General features: G+C 31.4%; 1 protein-coding gene across 1 annotated transcript; it reads left to right on the top strand.

Annotated features, from left to right (window-relative positions):
* The first annotated feature begins 16,077 nt into the window (after window positions 1-16,077).
* LOC139516544 (E3 ubiquitin-protein ligase Trim36-like) lies at window positions 16,078-18,228 on the top strand. The gene has a single exon (XM_071306713.1). The coding sequence runs from the start codon at window positions 16,158-16,160 to the stop codon at window positions 17,832-17,834; it is 1,677 nt and encodes a 558-aa protein (XP_071162814.1). The 5' UTR covers window positions 16,078-16,157; the 3' UTR covers window positions 17,835-18,228.
* The last annotated feature ends 1,608 nt before the right edge of the window (window positions 18,229-19,836 follow it).

Genomic DNA, 19,836 nt, shown 5'->3' with positions numbered 1-19,836 from the left:
ACGCCGCTTAAGTGTAGTTTATTGATTTTTCCGATGACAATCGAATAACTAAAGAAATAGAGAAATGAATAAAGGAAAAGTAAACTGCAAAAAGGGAAAAAAAAATCTTTCAATTAAACAAATAATTTAGTATATTTATATACAATCCGTATACTCCTGGTCCGGGGTTATATCAGGTCACAGTCCGGACTCGCCTAATTTTAATTTGTTGATTCTCGGGTACAAGTCTTTTATTAATGTGTCCGACGACAATCCAATAAGGAAAAAGTTGAATGAATAAAAATGAATAAGTTCGTCTCATCAAATAATTTGTGAAGTTTTTATATCTCTATCGATGTCTATAGTTTGCGAATACACCTAGTCCGGGGTTACTTCAGGTCACCATCCGGACTCGCCTATTACATTTCATTTTTTAGTTAAATGTCGGATAAATATCTTATAAATTTCTTATGTATTACATGCTTGATCAAATGTCCTTTCAATATACTTTACGACAATAAACAGTTTACATACAGTTAGTCGTCGTAATGCAATACACGCAGGCATAGTAAACTTCAAGCTAGTCCGGGGTCATGTCAGGTCACAGTCCGGACTCACCTGTTCAAGAATGTGTATTACATTGTTGAACGCCCTTAAGTGTCGTTTGTTGATTTTTGCGATGACAATCGAATAACTAAAGAAATAGAGAAATGAATAAAGGAAAAGTAAAAAGCAAAAAGGGGGAAAAAAAACTTTCAATTAAACGAATATTTAGTATATTTATATACAATCCGTATACTCCTGGTCCGGGGTTATATCAGGTCACAGTCCGGACTCGCCTAATATTAATTTGTTGATTCTAAGGAAACGTCTTTTATTAATGTTTCCGACGACAATACAATAAGGAAAAAGTTGAATGAATAAAAATGAATATGTTCGTCTCATCAAATAATGTGTGAAGTTTTATATCTCTATCGATGTCTATATTTTGCGAATACACCTAGTCCGGGGTTACTTCAGGTCACCATCCGGACTCGCCTATTACATTTCATTTTTTAGTTAAATGTCGAATAAATATCTTATAACTTTCTTATGTATTACATGCTTGATCAAATGTCCCGTCAATATACTTTACGACAATAAACAGTTTACATACAGTTAGTCGTCGTAATGCAATACACACCATCCGGACTCGCCTATGACAATTATATTTTTCGTTAAATGTCGGATAAATATCTTATAAATTTCTTATGTATAACATGCTTGATCAAATGTCCCGTCAATATACTTTACGACAATAAACAGTTTACATACAGTTAGTCGTCGTAATGCAATACACGCAGGTATAGTAAACTTCAAGCTAGTCCGGGGTCATGTCAGGTCACAGTCCGGACTCACCTGTTCAAGAATGTGTATTACATTGTTGAACGCCGCTTAAGTGTAGTTTATTGATTTTTCCGATGACAATCGAATAACTAAAGAAATAGAGAAATGAATAAAGGAAAAGTAAAAGGCAAAAAGGGAAAAAAAATCATTCAATTAAACAAATAATTTAGTATATTTATATACAATCCGTATACTCCTGGTCCGGGGTTATATCAGGTCACAGTCCGGACTCGCCTAATTTTAATTTGTTGATTCTCGGGTACACGTCTTTTATTAATGTTTCCGACGACAATCCAATAAGGAAAAAGTTGAATGAATAAAAATGAATAAGTTCGTCTCATCAAATAATTTGTGAAGTTTTTATATCTCTATCGATGTCTATAGTTTGCGAATACACCTAGTCCGGGGTTACTTCAGGTCACCATCCGGACTCGCCTATGACAATTATATTTTTCGTTAAATGTCGGATAAATATCTTATAAATTTCTTATGTATAACATGCTTGATCAAATGTCCCGTCAATATACTTTACGACAATAAACAGTTTACATACAGTTAGTCGTCGTAATGCAATACACGCAGGTATAGTAAACTTCAAGCTAGTCCGGGGTCATGTCAGGTCACAGTCCGGACTCACCTGTTCAAGAATGTGTATTACATTGTTGAACGCCGCTTAAGTGTAGTTTATTGATTTTTCCGATGACAATCGAATAACTAAAGAAATAGAGAAATGAATAAAGGAAAAGTAAAAGGCAAAAAGGGAAAAAAAATCATTCAATTAAACAAATAATTTAGTATATTTATATACAATCCGTATACTCCTGGTCCGGGGTTATATCAGGTCACAGTCCGGACTCGCCTAATTTTAATTTGTTGATTCTCGGGTACACGTCTTTTATTAATGTTTCCGACGACAATCCAATAAGGAAAAAGTTGAATGAATAAAAATGAATAAGTTCGTCTCATCAAATAATTTGTGAAGTTTTTATATCTCTATCGATGTCTATAGTTTGCGAATACACCTAGTCCGGGGTTACTTCAGGTCACCATCCGGACTCGCCTATGACAATTATATTTTTCGTTAAATGTCGGATAAATATCTTATAAATTTCTTATGTATAACATGCTTGATCAAATGTCCCGTCAATATACTTTACGACAATAAACAGTTTACATACAGTTAGTCGTCGTAATGCAATACACGCAGGTATAGTAAACTTCAAGCTAGTCCGGGGTCATGTCAGGTCACAGTCCGGACTCACCTGTTCAAGAATGTGTATTACATTGTTGAACGCCGCTTAAGTGTAGTTTATTGATTTTTCCGATGACAATCGAATAACTAAAGAAATAGAGAAATGAATAAAGGAAAAGTAAAAGGCAAAAAGGGAAAAAAAATCATTCAATTAAACAAATAATTTAGTATATTTATATACAATCCGTATACTCCTGGTCCGGGGTTATATCAGGTCACAGTCCGGACTCGCCTAATTTTAATTTGTTGATTCTCGGGTACACGTCTTTTATTAATGTTTCCGACGACAATCCAATAAGGAAAAAGTTGAATGAATAAAAATGAATAAGTTCGTCTCATCAAATAATTTGTGAAGTTTTTATATCTCTATCGATGTCTATAGTTTGCGAATACACCTAGTCCGGGGTTACTTCAGGTCACCATCCGGACTCGCCTATGACAATTATATTTTTCGTTAAATGTCGGATAAATATCTTATAAATTTCTTATGTATAACATGCTTGATCAAATGTCCCGTCAATATACTTTACGACAATAAACAGTTTACATACAGTTAGTCGTCGTAATGCAATACACGCAGGTATAGTAAACTTCAAGCTAGTCCGGGGTCATGTCAGGTCACAGTCCGGACTCACCTGTTCAAGATTGTGTATTACATGGATGATTGATCGCTGCTTAAATTTTATTGGAACAATTCCAACTTTGTATCATCCGATCAGGAGCCGCAGAAGATTTTATTCAGAGTACCATCTTAACGTGTAACACAAGATTATTTCTGTATTTCTTACCAAAGGAATACTACTGATACGGAGATTACGAGTGAATAATTCATAAGCGATGTATCTTAGTTTATTTTGACAATGGCTGCTAATTTAAAAATAAAATTATTTCACGATATTGAACATTTTTATTTATTATTTCATTATATCTCGGAGCGAATGCCCCTTTAAATCTGACTTCTATACATGCTTGATTATGATTGATAGTGTAGTCTTTGACACCTTTTGCGTGAAACATTGGATTGTTGAATTATTTTAATAGACTTTGTGATGACAATCAAATAAGAAAGTAAATCTTTTGTTTTATTATTTTATTTATAAATACCATGCTATCGACAAGTGACGCGTTATTTGCGATGTTGATATAAGAATAAGAATGATGTGATGTGATGTGATTGCCAATGAGACAGCTGACAAAGAAGACCAAATGACACAGACATTTACAACTATAGGTCACCATACGACACCAACTACAGATATGAGAATACTCGCAGTTATTGGTCACAGCTAGTTCAAAAAAGCAATCTATCATAGTTTTTACTTTGGTTATTTAAACACTGAATTACCAATAGCCTTAATGTATTTTGTAAGTAATTCCTGGTTGTGTCTTCTTTTTTCTTTTTCTTTCAATTAAACCAATATCCCAAAGCGAGTGTAAACCTTTGTCAATAATTCATTCTGAGGAACAGTATTAGAGAAGAATTTAGAGAAACAATTAAAACTCATAAGAATTCGGAGAAACCATATAAGTCTTAGAGATTATAATAACTCGGAGAAACAATAAAAAGTCATAAGGCTTCTGAGGAACAGCAAGAGATCATAAGAATTCGGAGGAACAATCAAAAGGCATAAGAATTCGGAGGAACAATAAAAAGTCATAAGAATTCTGAGGAACAATAAGATATAAATTTGGAGGAACAATAAGATATAAGAGTTCGGAGGAACAATAAGATATCATAAGAGTTCGGGGGAACAATAAGATATCATAAGAGTTCGGAGGAACAATAAGATATCATAAGAATTCGGAAGAACAATAAGATATCATAGGAATTCTGATAATACTAGTTGACAATTCATAACATATGTACAATTGGCTAACGAAAGAGGTTTATATTGATGAATAGAATGTGACTTTCACCTGCAATTAACCTGTGCACAATCGGCGCAAATGAAAGATCGAAACTTTTAAAAATCGGCGCAAATGTCAAATACCCAATAAAACACGAGACTTTCATTACACAGTGACATAACAACGCGTAATTGATGTTCTCATAACAGGAAACCAATATTAAAAGTGATTAATTAAGACTGCCAAAACAATGTTTTAGAAAAGCAGGAATTCTATTTTTCCCTTAATGTCTAGAAGAAGAAAACAATACAAAAAAATATAACCCTCGAATGTTTCAAACTATTGCGCTTTACTCTTCCTATGAAAAGAATTTAATTTGCTTTCATTGATAATAAAAAGATTTTTATTAATTTCAATAAAACAATAACGACAAAGGAATTATTATATATCTCTTCCTTTCTTTACTTTACTCTTTTTTGTTCAATTTTGCACTCGGAATGTGGATTTTTTTTAAAAATTTATATACTGTAACTAATTATATGACAAAATCAAAATCAAAGTGGTAAAAAACCCACAGTCCGGGTCCGGCATTCAGTCCGGGTCCGGCGGCCAGTCCGGGTCCGGGTCCGGGTTTCATACCAAAGTCCGGGTCCGGAGTCCGGTCCGGTCCGGGTTTCAGTGCGTACCACACAGGTTGCTTGTACAAACACAAACCGCTTTGCGAGTACTTGAAGTTTATTTTTTATTGTAGAAAAAGATATATCATGGACACTTTTATTATCATGGCGACCCCCATGTCCCAAATGTGGCAGAAGACTAAAAAGGCTTAAAAACGAGAAATATGGCTGAAAACACACAAAAAGTAGATTTTATGAACTAACCCAAAACACGTGTTTTATACTTTATATAATATATTCAACCCTAGACGTCATAATGGCATCAAATTCACCTGAAGCTCCGAGGTCCAGCAAAAGCCCCATACATCAAATTGTAAGGGGGAAATCACAAGCAACTTTTAAGCTTAACAAGGACACTTTACTACTCTGGCGACGAGCACTGCTTATCCGATACTTTAAAATATTGGGTGACAATCCAAATTACGATGTAAAATGGAAAGATTTTGACATTAAATCAAAATCAATTAACATTAACGATGAACAAAAGCCCTTCCAGTGGAAATCACCAACAGATTTGCTGTACAAATCAGCTGTTGAAATATCATTCAATAATAAAAAGTTGTTAGTAGTTACTCTCTTTTACACCACGACAAATGCAATGATACAGGGTAAAACTATTGACACATGGTTAGAAAATGAATACAAAGAGATATGGTTGGTAATTGACAATTTGGTTAGCCAACGGGCAAAGGGAGATAATCCGAATGTGGATGAGCTGTTTGCAAAGGTAACACTTTATGAACCTTTCAAGGACGAAGAACAAAATAATTCCTCAAACAAGGTGACAGTAAATGTTGATCTTAGCATGCAATCTGATGAACAAGACGAAGAAACTAGTTATTCAAAAACAGTGTCTGAAAACCTAGAAAAAGACAAAAAAACTTCAGAAACAATGTCTGATAAAGAACAAATAATCATAGTGTCTGAAAACCAAGAGAAAGACAAAAAAACTTCAGAAACAATGTCAGATACAGAACAAATAAATGTCCAAGCTCGAGATGAATCTAAAGAAAAAGATATAAGTGATATAAAACAAGTTTTGCACTCAATCGAACGTAAATTAATAGAGAACGATTCTAAAACAAATGAGGTCCTTAAAGTATGTAATGAAATGAATGAAAAATTCTCAGAAATTACAAAACTTAAATCCGACGTAGAAAAATTAGAAAAAGTTGTTCAGAATTTAAATACCAACATAAATAGTGAAACTATGTCAACAGTCGCCAGGCAGTTAGCATGGTTAGGAGAAAATATTAAGATGGATTTAGACAGATGTGAAAATTCACAGAAAATATATCAAGATTCATTGGTTGTTCTCAACAGAATAGAAGTAACTCACAAACTATTAGCACAGACTGCAAATGCCGTGAACATGAACCGCGTTGTTGAAGAGTTAAGAGTAAATCAGGCAGAAACAAGAGAAACTAACAAAAAAATAGACAAAATTGATTCAGATTTAAGGAAAAACCAAATGTGTATGTCACATGACACACCAGTATCTCACAATGATCAATCGCAACATTTTAGAAATGATGAAGGTGAAATTGATCATAACAGGCTTGAAAATTCTCAAGAAAAAGGAGAAAGTGTTAGAAGTACACAAAATTCAACAAATGAAAATACTCCCAAAGCTAATCTTTGGATAATAGGTTCATCAATAGTTAAAGACTTGAATGGCAGAAGGATATATAGAAATAAAAATACACGAATTAATACACTGAGAGACAAAACAGTATTTGGCGCTACACAATTTATCAAATTAGAAAAAGTAAGTGCAGAAAATGTACTTTTTCAAATAGGATCAAATGATCTTGAAAGAAAACAAGCTGATTGTGTACTAAAAGAAGTAGAATATCTAGTAGCAACAACACGAAGAATACTACCAGCAACTAAGATCATTCTCGCAGAAATTCTACCTCGTTTTTTAAGAGACCGTGATCAGTCTAAAGAATTTGAAGAGAAACGACGTCAGTATAATACTTTACTTAAAGATTACTGTTTTGACGAAAACATACAACTGGTAGAATATAGTAATATGAGAACAACAGACTATATTGATGGAATTCATCTTAATGAGGTAGGAGTAGGAATCATGGTGAAATGTATCAAGAAAATAACTAACCCATTACTTGGTATTGTAACAGATACAAAGCAGAGAAGTCCAGACAACCATTATAGAAACCAAAACTATGGAAACAGACCATATCAAAACACAGCAGATAATGTAGGGTACAAACATAGCTTTTACAATAGAAATACAAAGGATTATAATACACAAAATAGAAATATGAGTTATAACAAGCAAAATTGGCAAAATGACAACAATAGGCAAAACCAAAATATAAATCAAAATTGGCAGAATCAGTACCAAAATGTAAACCGTCAACAATACAGCGACAGTACAGACAGCTTGCTTCCAATGATAGAATTAATGCTGCAAGAAATGAAAAATGTTAGGAAATAAGTGTATCTTATTCTTCATTTTATACAGTTTTTAGATAAATCTTGTGTTCAGTGTTGATTTTAAAACGCAGCTGAGAAATAAACATGGCTTTATGACTGATTAAGATGTAGTTTTGGGGTGTTTAAAAATTGTTTTTTATAAATAATCTTTTGTTTAATAGAAGTATACCATAAAAAGAATGTGGTGCTTGATAGATTATTATTCATGTTATTAGCTAGAATTTATTTTTTGCAATACTGTAAAACAGTAAAATCTTGACGTAGTCTGACATTATAACAAGATATAGTGATATGTTATCACAGTAAAACAAAGAACAAGAAATAATGCTTTATTGTTTTCTATATAAATTTTGTTTCTTAAAGATTCATGGTTCTCTCTATATATACATTTTACTTTAATAATAATAAGAATATACATGTATATTAAATACTATAGTAAAACTTTATTGTCTAGAAACTCTCTTTATATTTATCTTAAAGTTTTCCCCCATTTAACATGTAAAGTGGTACTAAATTTATATTATATTAGTTATATTCTTCATCATTGTATATTATATTCATGCATCCATAAATCCTTTTTCTAAAATGTAATAACAACCAGTAAAGATAATGCTTTATACACAATTAGAAATAGAGATTTTTATTTTTATTTCTGAATTACAATAAAAAACCTGAAGGAAAAGAAATAAAAAGGGTTATTCTGTAACACAGTATTATCTCTCTCAAAGATTTGGAATAAAGAAAATTTAGATAAGAGTTATCCCTCTTTTTATGGTACTTAGCTTAAATAAGTTGAATGCCTTTTTATTTTTAATGCATACTTTCAAACAGATGTATTATACTACTATGTGTTTTAAATGTAGACTTACACATGATTATAATAATGTTATAGATATATCACTATGCTTTAAAGCTAGTTTTCAGCCATATATTTCAATTTTGAATTTATAATGAATCAGAAGTCATTAATTAAGCAACTAACTATATCTGCATGGAATATACATGGTCTTGGTGACAAATCAAATGATGATTTTTTTCTTAACAGTATAAAAAGTGACATAAATATCTTATTAGAAACCTGGAAAGGAGAATGTAAAGAATATAATATCCCTGGCTTTAATACCTTTTCTAAAATAAGAAAAAAGAAGAAGAAAGCAAAAAGACATAGTGGTGGGATACTAGTATACTATAAAAAAAATATACTCCAAAGGGATTTCCCATATTCAAGAAGGTACAAATTCACAAAACAGGCTATGGCTTAAATTAGACAAAAATTTCTTTGGCCTTACACATGACTTATACTTGTGTGCTGTTTATATCCCCCCTGTAAATTCCACTCATTATGAAAATGACTATACCCAGTTAGAAAAAGAAATAAGTACATATTCAAACAAAGGACAAATTGCCTTAATAGGAGATTTTAACTCCTGCACTAGCAGTCATCCAGATTTTATAGAAAATGATGACCCAGATCTATTTAATATACATTCTCAAAATATATTACCTCAAAATTATGATGTGGATCAATTTTTAAAAAGAAATAACCAAGATAAAATATTAAATGCACAGGGTAACAATCTTTTAGAATTATGCTTGTCATCAAGACTACGTATACTTAACGGCAGATACATTGGTGATTCTTTGGGATATTTTACATGTTTCACGCCCAATGGCTTGAGTACAGTAGATTATGCTATTGTAAGTAAGAGTCTCCTGACCTCAGTAATATACTTTAAAACTAATGAAATCAACTACCTTTCAGATCATGCACAAATTGAAATATTTCTTAAATGTAATATAAGTGAAAAACAGTATCTATTTCCAGAAGACAAATGGAAAACAATGAAATCTTATAAGTGGAACGATAACTCCAAAAATATATTAATTCAAACTATATCTTCTGAAAATTTTATAAATGAAATTATAAACTTTGAAACAAAGAAATATAGTGAAAATCAAAATGGGATAGATCAGGCAGCTAGTGAGCTTGATTTAATTTTATGCAACTTAACAGAAAAATCTTGTACATTAAGACATGTAAGAGGTATACCAAACTCTAAAAGAAACAAAAAAAAGAAACAAAAATGGTCAGATAATGAAGTATATGAATATAAAAAGTCAATAAATGCAGTCGGAAAAGAATTAAGACAAAATCCCTTTAACTGTTCACTGAAACATAAATATTTTTGTTTACTCAAATCATTTAGAAAGTTAATAAAACTGAAAAAAATAGAATATAAAAAGAAAATCTTTGATAAACTTTCAGATTCAATGAATACAAATCCTCAGGAATACTGGAAAATACTAAAATCACTAGAAAACAAAAATATAGATGGAGATGATGATTTAAAAGAAATGTTAAAGGACAGTGAAAGCACAATTAAACATTTCCAAAATCAAGGAAAGTTTTCAAAAATAAATAATGATTTTCAAACCAAAATTGAGCAAAAGCTGAAAAATTTTGAAGATAATATTTCTTATAACCCTGAAACAGACAGGCCTATTACTTGCTCTGAAATTAATTGTATTTTAAAAAACTTAAAAAATGGAAAAGCAAGTGGACCAGATAGTGTGTTAAACGAGGTAATTAAATTTAGTAGTCCAGTAACTACCAAAGCATATGCTAAATTATTTAATCTTATGTTAAAAACAGGACACTATCCAACTTCATGGAATACTGCATACATAACTTTAGTACATAAATCTGGTGACAAATGTAACCCAAGCAACTACAGAGGAATTTCTTTAATCAACTGTATATCCAAATTATTTAGTAGCATCTTAAATCAAAGAATGATTAAAACTTTGGAAAAAAAATTAACTAATGCCCAATTTGGATTTAGAGTTAATCATAGGACTGCAGACAGTGTATTTATCCTTAAAACTTTGATTAATAAATATATTCATAAAAATAAAAGAAAACTTTTTGTCTGTTTTGTAGATCTTAAAAAGGCTTTTGATTCCCTTTGGAGAATTGGAATGCTTTATAAATTAGCTAAAATGGGTGTAGGGAAACATATGTTTGAAATAATAAAACAACAGTTTATTCATACTGAAGCATCTTTAAAATATAATGATAAACATTCTAGATTCTTTCCCATTGACCGAGGAGTAAAACAAGGGGACAGTATTAGTCCCACACTCTTCAATTTATTTATTAATGATATAGTTGAAAATTTTGACCATAAAGGTTCAACACCCTTGAGAATATTAAATTCTGATATAGGAAGTCTTTTGTTTGCTGATGACCTTATAATTTTATCGGAAAGTAAAGAAGGTCTTCAAAATAGCCTAAATAACTTATCAAATTACTGTGAAAAATGGCAATTATGTCTAAATACTAAAAAAACAAAAACAATGATCATTGAACAAAGAACTACAAAACTGGAACCATACATTGTAAGGTTCAATAATGAAAAAATTGATAACGTTACAGAATATAAATTTCTGGGCACTATAATAAAAAATAACGGAAATTTAAATGCAAGTTTAACAGATTTAGCCAAAAAAGCTAGGAAAGCTCTGTTTTCATTAAAAAAAACATGCAGCCTTTTGGGGAAATTTCCCTGTTAATGTATCCTGTAATCTTTTTGATTCTCTTATAAAACCAATTTTAACATATAATGCTGAAATATCATACATGGATACATATCAATCTTATTATAGAGCAAAAGGCAGATTAAAATCTCAAAACAAAGATATAGATAATTTCCAATATTTGGATAAGACTCCCTTTGAAAAGGTTCATGTTAATTTCTGTAAATATATTCTAGGTACTAAAAAAACATCTGCTAATTTAGGCGTTAAAGCTGAACTTGGTAGACAACCAATAGAAAAATATATAAAAACACAAGCAATTCTTTATTGGGCTAGATTAAATACTGAAAACATAAACCCGTTACTAAAAGAAAGTTATACATTAAGTAAACACCTTGATTCACAAGGAGTTTATACTTGGTTCACTTTTATAAAAGACTCAACACAAGAAATGAATATTGATACACAAAAAGTAATGTCCTGTCAAAACATGGAACAAGTTAACAAATTAAAGACTTGGATTAAGAATACTACAAGTAAATTTTATACAGAACTACTGGAAAATAAAATAAATAGTTTGAACGAAAATAACAAACTTTTTCTTTACAAAAATATTAAAGTCAAACAAGACCAAGAATTTTATCTTAAATATCAAAATTTTGAAACTAGACGTTTATTTACAAAAATCAGAATTAGTGACCATAATTTGCTCATTGAAAAGGGCAGATATCTAAAAATACCTCGAGACAATAGAACATGTCCAACTTGTAAAACCTTAGAAGATGAAAATCACTTTCTCCTCCACTGTCAAATTAATAACGTTTTACGTATAAAACTTTTTAATGACATGGCAATAGATAATCCTATGTTTCCAAATCTATCTGATACACAAAAACTAGTAATTCTACTAAATCCTTCTAATATAAACCAAGTGAAAAAAACAGGTTCCTTTATAAAACAGTCTTTAGAGCTGAGGACAGGGGACTCTTAGTTAGTTTTACTTGTATATATATAGATATGTGTGTGTTCAACTCAGTTATTTTATTGTTGTTGTTACTTTTGTTTATGTCACAAGTATAATGTTACTTATATGACAAATAAAGATTATATTTATTAATTTCAGAATTGTTTTCAAAATGAGATATTCGAATATAAACAGAATTCATTATCTTATTCAAATAACTGTCTAGGTCAATTTCTCTAAACACTGCAAAAAAAATCTTTAAAGCAAAGCTTTACAACATTAATCACACGAATTTAACATTATAATGATCCATGCAAATAATGTCAACATTATAGGATATAAATAATAAGATGTGGTATAAGTGCCATGTGACACATGACAATGTCAATGATAACCTGCCAGAAAGACAAGTTCACCTTACAATAATTCTTTACATAAAATAGTCTTGACCTTCTTCTTACAGTAAACGTAGATACAAAGAGTTTTCACTCAAAATTGCAACAAATGTACAAATTTTTAATGAAATTGAAGTATATATAATACCACCCCTTTTTCTAATAAAAACATACTAAATTTATCAAAGGCCATTTTATAGACGATCGCTAAACATTAGTTTGTCAGATAGAAATAATGTACTGTAATGTTATGTTGAATTTGACTTTTTTAAAACAGTAATATATTTCTTAATGTTGTCTTTAACAGTAATATATATTTCCTTGAGTTTGATCTTCAACAGTAATTTGTTTCCCTTGAGTTTGGTCTTCAACAGTAATATATTTCCTTCAGTTTGGTCTTTAACCAACACAACTTATTTCAATTAGACTAAATGCTCAAGAGCCTGTGGGTCTCATCCTTATCTATGTGCATTTTCAACAATTGCAACTCTCCATGAATTGTATTATTATCACGATCATAACCCAGTATATAGTTCTTGACCAAAATACCTTTTTAGGTAATTAAGTATTGCAGATCATTTTAGTTGTTAACAGTTTCTTTCAATCTACTATATTTTTTGCCCTTAAGAATACACACACAGAAATGTATCATGACACTCTAGCCTGCTTAACTGATCATGAAAAAAGTGAAATAGAAAAAAAATACTGAACTCCAAGGAAAATTCAAAACGGAATGTCCTTTATCAAATAGAAAAATTAAATGATCCAACAAATCATTTCATTTGCGCCAATTTTTAAAAAATCAAACCTTTCATTTGCGCCACAAGGTTATATATCATTTGCGCCAAAAAAAAAAACCTTCGTTTGCGCCATTTTACAGGTATGACAGGAACAGGAAATATAACGGAAAAGTTAAATATTATTTATTTTGTTTTTTGTTTGTACATAACTCCCCCTGGATATATGTGTGAGTTCATACTCATTTCTAATTCAAAACTGAGATGGACCGGAGTCATTTCATGCACATTTTAATGAACAATTTTATTCAAAACATCCAAACATGTTTATTTATGTTGACGTTGTAAAGAAGATTCAGGCTACAACGTACATGAGATCTTTGGACACACCGGCTGCAGTTCGACGATGGGAGAAAGAGAAAACTGACTATCTTATGGAGAAATATGGCATGCACCTAAGACGGAAAATTTCAAGACATGACTACATCAAGACCGTTGCTTATACATGTTTGCGCCAAAACAGACTTGTAACTTTACTATATAGTGCTAACAAATGTCTCAATAACGTACTCCAGTGTATAGTGCTATCTTTTCTGATTTTATCAAGGTTTTAACATAACTTTCGTGATTTTACCAAGGTTTTATTCAGGTTATAACATTACTTGTATGATTTTAGCATTATTTGTATGATTTTATCGAGGTTTTAGCATAACTTGTATGATTTTATGATAACTGATTTCTGAGGAATATGTTTAAAACTCTCTCTATTATTAAAAGACTTTTTGAAATTTTTTATGTTTTATACTATTATAACCTGTATCTACATGTATTAACCTGTACTTACCTTTAATATTGGCGCAAATGAAAGATTTAGTTTTTGGCGCAAATGAAAGATTTAGTTTTTGGCGCAAATGAAAGATTTTTTTGGCGCAAATGAAATGCCAATTGGCGCTAAAGCAAAGCACCGAATCAAACCAATAGAAATCAACCGTCATATTGTTTTATATGGAAAATTTTAAAGTAAATGCTAAACACGAGTATTACAAACAGTTAACATTATCATTTTGTCGTTTTGGCATTGATGTACGTTTGCTGTACCACTGTTCACTGCAATGCAATTTGTGACAATACCACAGCATCAATCAGAATGAGTTTTTTTGCAGTGGTTTAAAAAATGATTGTACTTTGTTGTCGCGTATTATTTGTGAAACATTCAATATTTTAAAAAGGCGAATTTTCTGTATAAAGACAATAATTATGTTGACTTTTGAAGCCCAAACTTTCTACAGCCTTAAATACGCAAATAAGAGATACAAAAACTATACCAGTACAGAACGACATATTTATGGAATTATAGCATATCTTTTGGTTTAAAATTTTTAATTCGTTATTGCAAAATAATGAACTTAAAATATACGACATTTAATTTCTCCCTACCAGTTTACTCTTACTATTTTTTATGATGTGGACTGATCATTGTAATTAATTCGTAGGCAATTTGATTGGATTAACTTATTATTAGTTTACCTTCAAACTTTTTTATGCTATTCATACATTACTATTGATAATAAGAACGTACATACATGTGTGCGGTAACTAAATTGACCTTCAAACTGGACGAGTCAATATTCTTATGTCTATAGTAAGGTAGCTAATTTACATAGATTACTATCTGAGAGCAGCATCGTAAGGGAGCAACCATTTAACTTCAAAGGGGGATTTTTTGCTCGAAGCACGAACATTTTTTAACACTATTAATCAAATTATTATTTTTAAAATTTGAAACTTTTATTAAGGTATGAGGGAAATTTGAATTAAGAATATTTTTTTTCCCATCTGTTTGACCACAATATTTTTTTTCTTCATCAAATTGGGGATCAGAATATTATTTTAGGGAAAAAGAACATAACACACCCTCCACTCCCCCTCCCCCTCCTTTTTTGAAGTTAACGTGACGGTACCCAAATTGCACCTATTTTGACAGCTTTTTCGCCTACGTTTTTTTATGATCAAGAAAAAAATGCCCATACTGTGTTTATTTTGTAGCCCTATCCTTCTTTATTGTGCAGGTACACCAATTTGATTTTTAATCCATAGTGAGTCACAAAAAAAATGGGTTTGAATCAATCTCCAAACTATCCAATTTTCTGTAATGAGGAGTACCCAAATTGCATCCATGCTTAAATTCACATCGTCAAAAGTCTAATATAAACCGAGGTTTTGTTTAATTTCATCAAATATTTTGAACAATTGGATATTAGTCCGTGCTTACTCTTGATATTTTACAAAATGGATACTTACAATATATCGTATTTGCTAGTTTTAAAAAGATGACGTTTTCGTACATTTTGCATTTTCAGTAAACAGTACATCTGTTGATAAACACAGTACTGTTAAATAGTCGTTCCCAAACATATTGTATTTGCTCATTTTTAAAAAGATGACTTTAAGTGGACATTTTTGTAGATTTTACTTTTTCTATTGATTACTTCATCTGTTGATATACTAGATCTATATTTACCTAAGACGTGCATAATGTCAAATAATTTTAAAAAAAAACCACACACACAAATTGTTTAGTACCAACGAAAATTTGCAAGATTTTCGCTGCTATTTTTGCTTACTGTGACGTTGACAGATCTTGCATGCAAAATATAAAACTTTCCAGAAAAAACATATAACGGTAGATAAATCTTATTCATTATTCGTTTTGTTTTAACGGAAGCACAATTTAATGGTAGTCTTATTTAATTTTAATAGCTACATTTTGTATATTGAAATTCCCTACCAACAACTTCCGGTAGTACATTTTATAGGTAGATCTAGTTTTATTTAATACGACACCGGTTATTAATAATATTATTTACACATAAAGTCGGGTCGACACAAACCAGGAAATATATTACATGTGTTACAAGAATGGCGTTCTCACAATCCAGCAGAAATGGACAAGTACCTGTTAGTTGTAACTTATGCGAAACAGATAGGCATATCAAGTGGAAATGCATAGATTGCAATATTCTCCTGTGTAATCACTGTAAAGAACAGGTACATTCTAAATTCAAAAATGCACAAGAGCATAAAACATTAGACATAAAGGATATAGGAGTGCACAGAGGGGAGATTGATTTCACCAATATTAAGTGTAATCAACATTCATCACAATCTTGCTGCCTTTTTTGTAAGACATGCGACTGTCTTGTGTGTCCAACCTGTTTTGCTAAAGATCATAAGCAACATGACTTAATTGAGATTAGCGAAGGGTACAATATGAAAATACAGAGGCTGAAAGACGGACAAGATAAAATTCGAAGTAGTAATGCTAAATCAGCTTTTCAAATAGACCAGCTTCAGAATCTTGTTAATGAGGAAAATCTTAAGCATTCAAAAGCCAAAACAGATATAATTGACCATAAACAAGTTTTAAGAGGACTAGTCGACAAATATTTCAATGAACTCAGTAACAAACTGGATCAGAGTCATAAAAACGCTCTTTTAGTAGTAAAAACTGATCTTAACGATGTCTCCTATTACAATGCGCAGATACAAAATAAAACTACTGAAGTCAAAGATTTTATGGAAATCACGGATGCTTCTAAATTCTTCAGAGAAGTCAACAAGATGCAGCAATCTCTTGACATCCCCATACAACAAATTAAGTCAAGTTACATGTCTTCGCCAACGTTTGTTCCAAGGATAATAACCCAATCTAATTTTGGATCGTTAGAAGATGATGATCTTTCCATGGAACCAGTTATCAACAAAGAATACCATTCTGAACTCACAGGAATAAGACTTATAAGATCATGTCTTGACAATTCATACTGGATAATATCGACTAATGGAAACAAATTACAAAAAGTAAAATCAGATGGTGCTAAACTTAACAAAATATCACAATATGAGATAAAGGTCTATGGCTTAGCAGTACTTTCATCTAATGATGTCCTCTTGGTGACAGATGAACCAACACCAAAACAACTCACATATACTACTGGTCAAATTAGAGACACTACATATAATGTTGCCCCTTTAGATTCAACTGCAATTCACATTACCAGTGGTAATAAAGTAGTTGTAGGAGGTATCAGTAGCAAACTAGGAAGAAGAGCTGTGTTTTTAATGAATGAGCAGGGAAAACATGAGACTGTATTTGAACATGATCAAGATAATCAACCAATTTTCAATTACCCAAACAGTATAACCAGTACACGAAATGGGAATATATTTGTTGGAGATTATTATCCGGGTAGTAGTAGAAGAGGAAAAGTAGTTGTCTTAGAACAAGGAGGTGAAATAATTAATAAATATACTGGCCATCCTGATATAAATAAAGATCAATTATTCAAGCCAAGAGACATAGTGGCAACACCTAAAGACAATGTTGTAGTGATAGGTAATGATAATCCGTGTTTACACATTCTAAACAACCAGGGTTACATACTGACATACTACAACACTAATGACATAGGAATATTCTATCCATACTGTCTTGCCTTAAATGATTCAGGACAACTCTGCATAGGGTGTACTAGGACAGAAGGATGCACTACTAATGAAGCCAAGTTGTATGAATTAAACATTTTTGGAATTTGATATTTTTTCCAATGAAAATATATCGAGCCTGTAAATATTTAGTACCAGAAAATTTAAATACGCACTGATTGAATTATTATAAAAATTATTAAAATAAAAACTGTCAGCTTCCCTCTGACTATGAATTATTATCTTTATTGCAAATTCTTTACAGATTATGTGAAACAAACCCAAATAAGTTTGTAATGAAACACACGTGTACACAACGACACTAATGTAGAGCTATAAATTAACCAAAATTTCCCACATTTATTTTTAGCCAGACGATTGACCAATGAGAAACCAGTATAAAATTACATGCGGATTGGGTGTTGCCAAAGCTTCAGACGAATGCAAAAAAACATCCCGTTGACCAATTTCTGAGACCTGCTACTAATGATCCCGACAACAATGATAGTCGTGTCATATACCATTGTGTAGATAAATCAATTTAGATTTACGGCATATCAAGTTTAAGTGGGTTTGACAACCGAGAAATAAAAAAAACAACGGGGTTTCGGGACTGGGTGTCATTTTACAAAAAAATTAGTTAAGTACCTTGTGTTATATTAAGGTATATAGGTATATTTTTTTTTTTGAGACAAGTGCCTGTGAGTGTTCCCTCTTCTTCATTCTCTGACATATTATAGTCTGCCCTTAGAAAAATAAAATAGTGATTTTTTTTAGTGTTCTATCGAACTTTCGAAAAAAAATACCTGATAACCGTTCAGACAAAAATATTATGTTGAAAAAATATTACAGATACAGCAAATGATTCTTAATAGCTATAAGATACATTTTTCTTTTAAAATACAACTTTTAAATATTACGGGAAACTATTCCAAGCTTAAAACTTTCACTATAAGCTCGCTCAAACTTATCCCCCTCCCAACCCCCCCCCCCCCCCCCAAAAAAAAAAAACCCCCGAACAAACCCGCAATACTATTGTCATTCTTATAGTCAGCACTCAATTGTTCACAAACAAATGTGTTTTAAGCTGCTAAAGACATATGATTCAAACGCTCAGAAAGTCCTTTGTTCTATATTTTTGCTCTCCATTTTTATGCAAAACCTTTTACATTTTTATTTTATGGGTTATTGTTGAAGGTCGTACGATGACGCATGGTTGTTAACACATACTTCCTTTGGTTTCTTATGGGAATTTGTCCATTGACAACAAACATACCACATAATCTACTTTATATAAGTATTGTATAAATTACAACGTATTTTGGTGATCTTGCAAAATGATCGTAATCCCGAAAATCGTTAACATATTTTCTTATCTTAAAAGGGGGCAAGAAGGGTTCCATTACCAGGCCAAAAAATCAGATTACAGTCAACTTTTAAAAAAAATAGAAAATAGGGGTATTTTTTCTCTCATAATAACAGTAAACACATTCACAACAATGTCAATTTCAAGAAAGCAGACAACAGTTAATTAGTCAATAACAGTACAGCATCAATGATCTTGAATATATGCCACTTTTAACTAAAATATAAAGGCACAGAACCAGGACATAGGAGCACAGAACCAGGACCGTTTTTCTTATCACCAGCCCAGCGTCAGAACAATTCTGTTTAACGAACTTGCACGACTTTTCTAATATAAATTATTGTAATATACTTTGCATGGTTCTTATGACACATCAGAGAAAAATTAAGCAACAAAACAGTCGTTTTATTGCCGTTCTGATACAATGTAAACCAATCCACCAGCACAGAATCAGGACCCACCAGCACAGAACAGGACCAAATCACCAGCACAGAACGTCCTCTCGCATGACAACCATACCCACCGTGATATACATGTCTTGTTAATTAGTGACTAGTTGAGGCATTTGGATTCCTTTGTCTTTCGTTTCTTAGTAAATTAACCTGGGTGCATTTTAGGAGTATCCTAGAACCAAAATTTTGTTAAAATATATACACAAGTAAGGAAGGAATTTTCTCCTATCAATCAAACTGATCCACTTTTCATAACCATTGATAAGAAACCTCTGGAGAGACAATATGTCCTCAC

The sequence above is a fragment of the Mytilus edulis genome, chromosome 3, assembly GCF_963676685.1.
Source record: "Mytilus edulis chromosome 3, xbMytEdul2.2, whole genome shotgun sequence".
Lineage (NCBI taxonomy): Eukaryota > Metazoa > Mollusca > Bivalvia > Mytilida > Mytilidae > Mytilus > Mytilus edulis.
Note: the sequence above shows the minus strand (reverse complement) of the source record. Positions and strands in the feature narration are given on the sequence as shown.